Genomic DNA, 12,668 nt, shown 5'->3' on the forward strand with positions numbered 1-12,668 from the left:
GCTGTCAGACCTGCTGAACTTGTTCAGCAATTTCTGTTTTCGTTCTTAATATACAGGAACCGCAGTTCTTTTGGTTTTAATTTTTTTAAAAAACTTCCCTTCCAATCTTACGTTGTGCATTTCTATAGAGTAGAAAAGGGTCTTGTAATTGAAAGTCCAAATCCTTGGTAATTGGTTCAGTCCTATTCTCCACATTAAGTCTATTCATGATGGTAAAGCCATGCCTTGGAGAAGCAGATCTAGAACCAAAAGCAGAGTCAGAAAAGCATTAATAAATAATTTTATAATGACCACCTTCTACTTAAAATCTACTTCTATTAGTCAACCCAAGTACATAGAAGTTATTCTGACAAAGAAAATGCACGTACAGATAGAAATATGTAAATTTTCTTTCAATCAACCAGTTTAGACATACTATGAGACACTGCTGAAGCAGGTAGGATTTGAAACTCAGCCATACACTTGATGAAAAGCCAATGTGCAGTCATACTAAACATTCTATGCTGTATGGCTCTAACTGCCAGTACAGGGGTAGGGACACTATCACTATGCCATAAGCGGGCCATTTACCATTCTCCAGAATCACTCCACAGCTTCGTCAATTGTTGAACTAGTTTATACCTATGTAATCTTGCTTTAACCTTGTCAAGGACTGAATTTGCTGGAGTGGAAAGTTAATAATCTCTACTTCCCAATGTTATTGAGTTTAAGCAAGTCAGAGCATTTAAATCTCATGATGTGAAAAACCTCATTAATAGAAGACAAATAAATTTGCTTTAGAATTTTGAAAATTCTGCACTATGGATTAAGTTTCAAAACTGCATTGCAATCAGGTCCTGATGCAAAAACCAGCAATCCAACAATATTTCAATTATTCCCAATCCTTTTTTATTGTTGGTATGCCAACTAGTTCTATAATTATGATGATTTTTTTTAAAAAAACAAGTGATATTCATAATCCAATCTTTGAGTTCAAGGTGGTCGAGTAGAAGCATGTAAAAGCTAACACAATTTATAAGTATATGATTTGTAACAGGACTTGGGTGGGGGGGGGGGGGGGGGAGAGAAAGAAAACAAACTCGAGAGGAAATTCTAAACCATTCTCCACTTCATCACAGCACCCAGCAATTTTGTGGTGTTTTTATCCTACCTGTAGCCTATAGTAAGAAATCTATCACATTGTCTCTTCTGGTGAGAATAGCAGCAAAAGTTTCTTCAAAAACTGACAAAGCGAAGGAAAAGAACTTACATAAAGTACTAAACCTAAGTGCAAAAGAGCCAATATCCTCGTGCCAAACATTGCATACCAAGGCCAATTTGGATGATATACCATGAAGTCAATACTAAAAGAAATACTTACTGTGAAAAATGAGCCCTGAAAAAGAGATGGCGTATTATTCATGTTAGATATCGGCCAACAATCATGTAAGCCATTCAGCAAGGGAGGAAACAAAAAAGCAAAATCCAATGACAACTATCTTTGGCGTTGCAACTTCATTGTCTTCACATCTGAAACAGACATATTAGACTTGTACTCCATCAATCTACGGCAGGATTTTCTGATTATACATTCTCTGAGCTGAATGCTGTTAATCTATTGATGGAGTTGGATGAAGGGAGAGGGTGCTTGTAAATGTAGAAATTATTGATGCCTTGCTAAAGGATACTGCTGCTCAATAAAATAAAAATGAGCAAGAAGCTGGAGCAACTGGGTCCAAATGAGCAAGAGAAAACGACCAATTCCCTTATGGGCTGTCATTTTTTAATGACTTCACAAGAGAACTAACAATATTGTGATCAAATTTGCAGTCAACAAAAAGCAAGTCACATTAGTAAGGTACTTAATGAAAAATAATTGAACTTTGCACTGCATAGCTTACGCAGCATTTATGCTTCAAAAAGTCTGACTTTAAGTATATTGAATAATTTGCATTTGTTTTGCAGCAAAAAGCTTCAAATTGATACAGTCAGTACCTTGCATGAATAAACCTGAAAATGATTTATTTTTAAAAAAGAGATCAAGATGTTCAGGGAGGTTTAGTAAAATAATTTACTCACTTTACAAAGCACAATATACTCAAGTATAAAAGTCTCAGGTGAAATATTTAAAGTAGCTTGTATTTTAGTGTTTCATTGCAAGCTTAGATACCAACACTTTATCAGGGTACTGTGCGTTAACATAGGTGTTAAAATTTTTTCATATGCCTACCACGAAATGCAGTAAGAACGGACGTAGCACCTAAGTTTCTACTAAGACTTCAAATGTCTACATTGTTGTATTTAGTTGGTTATTTTTGTTCCCTCCAATACTCAAAATTGCTAGCTCCAAGTAGGCAGCATGTGTAAATTAACTTCAACAGCGAGTTTTAACGTGTTATTGACTGTGTTGAACATAGTCAAGCCTATTTACCAAATGCTTAAGACCAAAACACATGAAATGATGTGGACTTGACGAGCCAAAGAGCCTGCTTCAAAATCGTAGGAGTTCTATGTTTTTCAGAGCTGTCAGGACAAGAAAACTATTGAGCAATTACAGATCCACCTTTTGAAAAGTAAGACAAAGGCATGCTAAAGAAACTAATCTGAACTATTGGTCTTATTTTCTTTACATCTACTTGATTGCATGTTCCTAAAAAAATGAACTTCAATATTGTGTACAACTTTAAAGTTAAAAAAGGTGTTTTATCTACCCTGAAATCTCATGGCTTCAGGTCACACAAAGGCAAGGAACTCTGCTGCTAATCACCACATGCTGGAACACCTCATCTGATAAATCAGTGCTCCTCTATGTTCAGCAGCACCAGGAGGACGCATGGAGGGTGGTAAAAATGTAATCTGGGCGAGTGACTTTAGGGTCCCTCACCAAGTCACAAGCTCGGCAACACCACTATTGTGCAAGGTGGTTGAGTCCCAAAGAACACAGCTGGTAGTCTGGGTCTGTGGCAGGAATTAAGGGAACCAACAAGACTCAAAAATTAAAATGAATCACATCCTCACCAACGTGCCTGCCGCAGATGCTTCAGAACAGGACAGTGGTAGAAGGAGTGGCCACAATACAGTCCTTATGAAGATGATGTTCTGGTTTCAAACTGAAGATGCTTTTTGTCATGGTGTATGGCACTATTACCATGCTAAATGGGAAAGACTTTGAACAGATCTAACAACTCAAGACTCGGAATCCATGAAATGCTTTGGGCTATCAGCAGCAGCAGCTGAATTGTAGCCAACCATAATCTGTAATCACATGGCCCAGCAAACTTCCAACTCAGCCATCATCATCAACAAGCTAGAGTATCAACCCTAATTCAAAGAAGCATGCAGGACAGCATACCAAAAGCTGCATCAGGCAGACTTAAGAATGAGGTGTTATCTGCATGCCAAACAGTATAAGCAGGCAAGTGATAGATAAGACTACGCGATTCCACAAGTCAACAGATCAGATCTAAGCTCTGATACCCTGCAACATTCATTCAGTCATTACTGATGTGGATAACTAAATAACATACTGGCCCTGAAAACACCGCCATCCTCAATGGTGGAGGAGACTAGCACAACAGCTCAAAAAAGGATAAGATGAAGCTTTTGTAACAATCTTCAGCCAGAAGTGCTGTAATGCATTAGCATCACAGATGCCAATTTGATTCATTTCATATGATATCAAGAAATGTGTAATAAGGTACAGTAAAGGATTGGGTCCTGACAACCTTCTGGCAACAATACTTAGACTTGTGCTCCAGAACCTATTGCACCCTTGCAAAGCCATTTTAAATGACAGCTAAAATATTGGCATCAAACAACAAAGTGGAAACTGCCCAGGTATGTCCTGTACACAAAAAGTAGGGCAAATCCAACATCGCTGATAATCATCAGTCTGTTCTCAGTAAATCAGTAAAATGGTGGAAGATGTCATTAACAGCACTATCAAGAGTGCTTAATAAGCAACATGCTCACTTATGCTCAGTTCAGGTTCCACTGCAGCCACTTAGTTCATGATTTCATGACATCCATGGATCACATAGACAACACAGGTGAACTCCAGAGGCGATATGTAAATGAATGGCCTTCATATCAACATTAGTGTGCCATCAAGGAAGCCTAGCAAAATGAGTGTCAACGGGAATCAAGGGAAAAACTCTATGGGTTAGAACAAAGGCAGGCAGTTGTGATTGTTGAAAGGTCAGTCATCTCATCAGGAATTACTCAGGGTAGTTTCTGAGGCCAAACATCTGCAGCAGCTTCATCAACAACCTTCTCTCCATCACAAGGTCAGATGCAAGGATGTGGATTGATAATTACACTATGTTAAGCACCATCTGTGACTCATTAGATACTGAAAATTTGTCAGATTCATTTACAAATACAAGACCTGGATGATATTCCAATTAGGCTGACAAGCGGGAAGAAACTGTCGCACTACAGTGCCTGGTAATGACCATCTCCAACAAGTATATAACCATTGCCCCTTGAGATTCAATGCCATTTCCATTACTGAATCCCCATAATCAACACTCTGGGGTTACCCCTGACCACAGACTGAAATCAAATAGCTGTGGCTAAAAGAGCAGGTCAGAGGCTAAGAATGCTGCAGCAAGTTACTCACCTTCTGACGCCCCTACAGTCTGTTCACAAGGCATAACTCAAGAGAGTGGGAGCGATAGAAAACTCTCCAGCTGCCTGGACTGGTGCAGCTCCAACATCATTCATGAAGGTTGACACCATCCAGGACAAACCAAAGCAATTTGCTTGACTGGCACCATTTCCACATATACTGACATTCCCTACTTCGGCTTCTGTAGCAGCACTGTAACAGCATTGTACCAGTACAAGACACATTGTAGAAATTCACTAAGTTGCCTTAGACCTGCACATTCCAAACCCACTACAACTACCATATGGAAGAACAAGGGTAACAGGTGCAGAGGAACACCAATGCCTGCAAGTTTACTTCTTGGGCACTCACCATGCTGACTTGGAAGTAGATCATGGTTTTTTTCAGTCTTGTTGGGTCAAAACTCCAGAACGTCCTCACAAACAGCACTGTGGATACAACTGCATTGGCACTAAATGGACTGCACCATATAAAGGAAGTAACTCACCACCACCTTCCCAGGGCAACTAGGCCCAGTCAGCAACACACACCCCAGAAATGATTTGAAATATTGTTGAGATTTTATGATACAATAAATATATGTAATAAAACTGTAAAAATCAATTCTTAAAAAAATTGTCATCTAACATTTAAATCTTCCTGAGCTCATCATCTGGATTACAATATCCAGAATTTTAAATGTAGAATTTAAAGTAGCAACATTGGTAAACTGAACAACAAAGTTGTTTCTGCAATAATAGACAAGTATATATCTAACACCCAGAGATAACTTTTCTAGTGTGAAACATCTTTTTTATGCTGGGAAAGAGATGGTGATGGAAGAGAAAGACATTTAATTACAGGGCCCTGTAGATAGCTGGTAAAAGTGACCAAGTTCCGTTAATGATCCGAAATCTTTTGGTTGAGGTTTCACGTTTGTACAACAAATCAACTAAAGACCATAATACCATAAGACATAGGAGTGGAAGTAAGGCCATTCGGGCCATCAAGTCCACTCCACCATTTAAATCATGGCTGATGGGCATTTCAACACCACTTCCCTGCGCTCTCCCCGTAGCCCTTGATTCCTTGTGAGGTCAAGAATTTATCAATCTCTGCCTTGAAGGCATCTAATGTCCCAGCCTCCACTGCACTCCGTGGCAATGAATTCCACAGGCCCACCACTCTCGGGCTGAAGAAATGTCGTCTCATTTCCATTTTAAATTTACCCCCTTTAATTCTAAGGATGTGTCCACGGGTCCTAGTCTCACAGCCTAATGGAAACAACTTCCCAGCGTCCACCCCTTCTAAGCCATATATTATCTTGTAAGTTTCTATTAGGTCTCCCCTCAACCTTCTAAACTCCAATGAATACAATCCCAGGATCCTTAGCCGTTCATCATACATTAAACCTACCATTCCAGGGATCATCCGTGTGAATCTCCGCTGGACACGCTCCAGGGCCAGTATGTCCTTCCTGAGGTGTGGGGCCCAACATTGGACACAGTATTCTAAATGGGGCCTGACTAGAGCTTTATAAAGTCTCAGAAGCACATCACTGCTTTTATATTCCAACCCTCTTGAGATAAACGACAACATTACATTCGCTTTCTTAATCACAGACTATACCTGCAAGTTAACCTTTACAGAATCCTGGACCAACACTCCCAGATCCCTTTGTACTTCCGCTTTACAAATTTTCTCACCGTTTAGAAAATAGTCCATGCCTGTATTCTTTTTCCCCAAAGTGCAAAACCTCGCATTTACTCACATTGAATTTCATCAGCCATTTCCTAGATCACTCTCTTAAACTGTCTGAATCTTTCTGCAGCCTCCCCACCTCCTCAGTACTACCTGCCTGTCCACCTATCTTCGTATCATCGGCAAACTTCGCCTGGATGCCCCCAGTCCCTTCATCCACATCATTAATATATAAGGTGAACAGCTGTGGCCCCAATACTGAACCCTGTGGGACACCACCCATCACTGGTTGCCATTCCAAAAAAGAACCTTTTATTCCCAACTCTCTGCCTTCTGTCAGACAGCCAATCCTCAATCCAAACCAGTAGCTCACCTCAAACACCATGGGGCCTCACCTTGCTCAGCAGCCTCCCGTGAGGTACCTTATCAAAGGCCTTTTGTAAGTCTAGATAGATAACATCTACTGGGTTTCCCTGGTCTAACATACTGGTTACCTCTTCAAAGAATTCTAACAGGTTTGTCAGGCTCGACCTCCCCTTACTAAATCCATGCTGACTTGATCTAATCTGACCCTGCACTTCCAGGAATTTAGAAATCTCATGGTTAACAATGGATTCTAGAATTTTACCAACTACCCAGGTTAGGCTAAACGGCCTATAATTTTCCACCTTTTGCCTTGATCCTTTCTTAAACAAGGGGTTTACAACAGCAATTTTCCAATCAAATGGGACTTTCCCAGACTCCAGTGACTTTTGAAAGATCACGACCGAAGCTTCCGCTATCTCCTTAGCCACCTCCCTCAGAACTCTAGGATGTAGCCCATCAGGACCAGGAGATTTATCAATTTTTAGACCTTTTAGCTTTTCTAGCACTTTCTCTTTTGTAATGCCTACCATACTCAACTCTGCCCCCTGACTCTCCCTAATTGTTGGCATACTACTCAAATCTTCCACTGCGAAGACTGACGCAAAGTACTTATTAAGTTCTTCAGCTATTTCCTTATCTCCCATCACTAGCCTTCCAGCATCAATTTGGAGCGGCCCAATGTCTACTTCTGCCTCTTGTTTCTTTTTATTATGAAAGAAACTTTTACTATCATTTCTCATATTACTAGTTAGCCTACCTTCATATTTGATCCTCTCCTTCCTTATTTCTCTCTTTGTTATCCTCTGTTTGTTTTGGTAGCCTTCCCAATCTTCTGATTTTCAAACTAAACTAATTGCCTTTGATCAGTTTTCTAAACCTGCTATAAACTCAGCAGAATAAACAGTTAACCCGTTAACACCAACGGTTTCCTGACTGAAACACATGATTAACTGGAAACATGTATTTTTGTCACTGTTCCAAACAATTTTCTGGCTTCTCAAGACAACAGTTCTGTTCATATTTTTCATCTTTCTTCAGAAGCTGATGCAACACATAAATTTCAAACTTTTGCAGCACTATCACAACACTTCATTGCACTGAATAAAATCATCTACCTCTATTCCAAATTCAAATTCTCAATCATTTCTTTTTAATCTCATCCCTCCCCTTGCCATGACATTTGTTGCCTAGAGTAAATATGAATGAAAAAAAGTATCAGCAATAAAATTGTCACTGACAGCAACATGATTAATACTTTCAAATTACATGGTGTAGCATGAAATTCAAACAGAACACTAGATTATTGTCACAGATTCTCTCCATACAAATAACAGTCTCAATAGAATAGATGGATATGTAAATTTTGAACTTCTGTTAGAGTCATCATAATACTTAGAGAAAAAGGCACCATTGCTGTATATTTATGTTGAAACATTTACTTTTTCTGAAACAGTAAATTAGCGGTCACTCGATCCTTTCATAGTATCTCTTTAGCATAATGACAGAACATACTCACTGATTTATCCTCCTGTCTATAGAACAGCACACAATTCAAAGAATAACATCTTGCTCAGAGGTGAAAATTCTGTTCTGAATTCAAGATTCTACTTAAGTCAAATCTAAAACTCGGCCTCCAATATATTTAATCTTCTGTCTGTCACATGACAATATCAGCAGAATAAAACGTCATTCATTAAGAGCAGAGATGCTCTGTTTGGCACTTGACAGGAACACATACAATTTTGGAAATTATTTCTTTAGGTCAATATTCCGAAGGACGTCCTGACAAAATAGTTATCTTCAGAACTGAAGACATAAAGCTGCTTCTATTTTAAAATTTCTAACTATGTACGTTTTATGACATAGTACCAGATTCAAGTAATTTTCCTGGCAATAAATGCCATTCTACTTCATTCTTGACTGTGTGCTTCTGCAGAGATATATGCATGCATTTGTACAGACAGGCACACAGTTTTTTTTAAGTGTTATTGTATAGATTACAATTCAACTGCTGGAAAATATATACTTTTCTAGAGGTGCATATGGAGGTTTACGAACTGGCCCATTGTCGCTACAACGGTGTTTCTCACTGCACTATAATTTTTTTTCTGTATCCTCTAGCTTATAAACATTTTGCATCATTGTTTGCTGCAAGTGTAAACTAGTAACAGCATGGCAGGATAACTAGACATCTAGGGCCTCAGCAAAATCAAATTTATATCTGTTTACCAATTAAATCTAAGGATCAACAAAGAAACAACGTGCAAGGGGGTGAATTGAAATATGACAGGAATAGAAGAAGTCAAAATTTAAGTGATATTTAGTAAAATCTTTCTGCCAACTGCATGAGTAAGATTCCACGGCCTTCAGTGAATAGTTGCCAACCGCTACTCAACGGCCAGTAAATCAAATTATATTGTTTAAAAAAGTGTTTTCTTTTTCTAATTCTCTCATAGGTTGTGGGCATGATTAACTGGCCAGCATTTATTGCCTTTCCCAAGTGCCCATGAACTGAGTGGTTGCCAGGATCCATTTCAGAGGGCAGCAGAGAGTCAACCACAATGCTGCAGATCTGGAGGCACATGTAGGCCAGACCAGATGAGGATGGCAGATTTCCTTCCCTGAAGAACATTAGTGAGCCAGATGCTTTTTTTCTGATAGTTGGCAATGTTTCATGGTCAACAATAGATTCATGACCCATGTCTGAAGAAGGGTCCCAAGTGAAAACGTCAGCTTTCCTGCTCCTCTGATGCAGCCTGGCCTGCTTTGTTCCTCCAGCTCCACACTGTTATCTCTAGATTCTTAATTAATTTTTTTTAATTAAATTCAAACTCCGGCATCTGCCATGGTGGGATTCAAACCCTGTCCCCAGATCATTAGCTGAGTTTCTAGATTAACAGATTAACATCACTGGGCCATCGACACCACTTAATTACTAGGTTTAACTTTCAATGGCAAATTCAATGTGAAATTAAACTGCAAGTTATAATTCAGGTCTTTTATTTTCAAGAGGCTAAAAGAGCAGGAAACTAGTCGGGTGAAGCAACCAGAGGATGAAAGGTATGCAATATATGGTGGACTCTTGGAGCAGCTGCAAGCACAGCCATGCAACTTAGAGGGAAAATTTGCAATAGACTATTTGGTCCATTCAGGCTACATTGCAATTGAAAAAGAAAGTGGCCAATCTCTTTTCTAGTTTAACTCCTGCCTGTCCCTCCATAACCTTAAGACAATTGATCTACAAGTGAATCAATCTAGCTGTGTTTAGTTGTCTCCAGCAGTAGATATTAAGTCACTATTCACCAGAATCCTTATAAATAGCTTCAGCATGCAGCAGTGCTTGAGAGGTTGTTGGTGTTTACTTGTAATTTGAGCTGTATGAATAACTATAAAATGGCATATAAGATTGATTTCAGTTCTGTCCTTTGTATTCTCAAATATTGGTTGACAAAGACATTCGATGGGTGATTTTCTACTTCAATTCCTCCTGCCCATGCTATTTAAATATCCTCAATTTTATTTAAGCCTAAAGAGCCGTTGATCTATATCTTGAATACAAGTGAAGATAAAATGTCCACAACTCTCTAGGTAGAAAAGTCCAAAACCTCAGTTTCATAGTATAGCATGAACATTTGGGAATTGTGTTCTAAAGTAGTGACAAATTTTCTTTTGGTATTTAGTTCTTCGAAAATAAAGGGTCAGAAGCCACTTTTTAAGCATTAGCCAAAACAGTATTTATAAAAAATTAGGTCACCTGTGTTAAATGACTAGACAAACCACCTAGTGATATAAATATTGAAGTGTTTACTCAGTTGAACATTTTACAATCCAGGAAAAGAAGCTAGAGGGATGGGCAGGTTAGAAGAAAGATCCATACCAACAGACACATTGGTCAGCAGCTTTAAAGTGGTCAAAGTAATTGGAAAAAGCTCCAAGCTTTCTTTCCTTATGAAGGTCAGTGAGAAAGATTCATGGTGAGAGATGCTGGCACACCTGTTGTGACAGTGTCTTCCAGAACTAGAAGTATCTGTCACACACAGACTTCAAAGGCTTCACTGCTGGAAAAAAAATTAGGGGGAGTGGTCACAGTCTATTGATCCTTTGCCCCCCACGCCACCCCCCCAACGGGTGCTATCAATTAATATACAATTAATCAAATTAGCTCAAAAAGGTCAAATAGTTTCCTTCAGCTGTTACTCTGATCATGTTTTAAAAATGGTATGTAAATATGGAAAGACCTTCAAATTAGAACAAAGACTTCAGTCTGAAACATTAAATCTGTTTCTCTCTGCAGATGCTGCCTGACCTGCTGAGAGTTTTCAGCAATTTCCATTTTCATGTCAGATTTCCAGGGTCTGCAAAATTTTGCTTTTGTATTAAAGCTTATGTTAAATTATGGGTTTTTGGTGTCATCACAACTGTCCAGTGTTTTAATGAAAATTTCTGAAATATAACACCTGTACAGAATCAGGAAATGGAAAGATTTAAAAAAAAGAAATAATGAAGAGAGGCTGACCACCCAAACACCTCTCGGCATTAGGCCATTTCCCACAGATACATTTTAAGTTTTAGGGATAATAATCTGAAAACAGAACCCTAATTGACTCTGTGGTGTAGCAGAGTGAGACAGATACCTTGGTAAAGTTCCAATTTCAGACTAGGATTTAAACTGCAAAATGTCAATTTGAGCGTGAAGTATACAGACATTGCTACCGTAGTGTAAATACACCTCTAAATCATAGATTCATGTAAGACTTTCTGGCTGTGAATTTTATGGAATGTTTGGCACAATTAATTTGTGGGGCAGGACTGTACTTTTCTCCCAAATTCCTATAAGACTTGAAGAGACAAGAATCTAATTAATTCCCTTCTTGTTGTGCTTATTGCATTTTTTATTTTCTTATACACTTTTCACCAACTTCAACAGCTACGTAGAAGGCCAGATTTTGCTGTCAGCAGCAACACTTTGGTACCCAGTGCTGACCTCAAAGAAAGCTGACAACAGACTTAGAAATCTCCGTGCCATAGATTTCATCTTTCTTAACGTTCATTTGAAATTGGTGACACATCTAGGTGGTTTTCCGGCATTCAGCAGTGACGTTTCAAGCACGGCAAGCTGCCAGTCTCCTGAAATATGGACAGCAAACCTGAAGTAAAGTTCACTAGTCATTCCTCACTTCGAAATTTTAAAATGACCGAGAAAAGGGTCTAATACATTTGAAGTTGAAATATCATTTAAAAGACTATATTTTTAATATTAGAAATTTGGGAATTATTAGGATGTAATAATTTGACATTAGATAAACTTAAATAGAAGTTTCTAAGGTCAGAGAAGTACTCGAGGTTTAGAACACAGTTAAAATCAGTAACTCTGTCAACATTTCCTACATTTAAAGAACTTTTAATAATGATATGACAGTGTAAACGAGACTGCTTTACCAGTTCAGTTATTTCTAATTGTAGCCTGTGGGAGTTCAGCCACACACCTTATGGAGAAAAACTATCACCAATAATAACTTCTGGATTTCTACAATTAATTGCGCAGGTGTGGATTCAGAAGGTCCATAAATTCAGAGGTGTAACAATGGCGAATACTTACGGCTTCTCGGTCATTACTACAGCAAAATCTACTGCAACACTTTCTGTAAAGCCTATTAGCATCACTTTTTAACCTGACTGAAAGCAAATCATTCTCCTTGACAATAAGAATATGGGAATTCGGATGTAACCTGCATTTTGTTAATTTCATCCGAATATCCAAAAGAGATTCACTGCATGCAAGCTATTGAATTTTAAGTTAAATCCTTTAGGATTGGATAGTACATTCTAAAAGACACGAGTGGTTTTACATCAGAGTCCTAGGTTGAAATCTAACCCAAAACAGATAACATGATAGCATGAAGGTCTGAAGTTCTGGAGAAGGGTCACTAGACCCGAAACATCAATTCTGCTTTCTCTCCACAGACGCTCCCATTACTGCTGAATTTCTCCAGCAGGTTCTGCTTTTGTAACA

At 38.6% G+C, this 12,668-nt stretch overlaps 2 protein-coding genes across 17 annotated transcripts in view; one reads left to right on the forward strand and one right to left on the reverse strand.

Annotated features, from left to right (window-relative positions):
• The window catches only part of dcp1b (decapping mRNA 1B), a 94,384-nt gene that overhangs the window by 60,234 nt on the left and 21,482 nt on the right, over window positions 1-12,668 (reverse strand). For 3 of the 6 annotated variants that reach the window (XM_048548436.2, XM_048548437.2, XM_059652393.1), the window contains one exon: window positions 112-239. The exons of the other annotated variants lie outside the window; for them this stretch is intronic. In XM_048548436.2, coding sequence (XP_048404393.1) covers window positions 112-239 — 128 coding nt within the window. The remainder of the gene's footprint in view (window positions 1-111; window positions 240-12,668) is intronic. 6 annotated transcript variants of the gene reach the window in all.
• Window positions 1-12,668, forward strand: part of LOC125460699 (voltage-dependent L-type calcium channel subunit alpha-1C-like) — an 814,036-nt gene that overhangs the window by 21,064 nt on the left and 780,304 nt on the right. The gene's annotated exons all lie outside the window — the stretch shown is intronic.

This window comes from Stegostoma tigrinum, chromosome 18 (genome assembly GCF_030684315.1).
Source record: "Stegostoma tigrinum isolate sSteTig4 chromosome 18, sSteTig4.hap1, whole genome shotgun sequence".
Taxonomy (NCBI): Eukaryota; Metazoa; Chordata; class Chondrichthyes; order Orectolobiformes; family Stegostomatidae; genus Stegostoma; species Stegostoma tigrinum.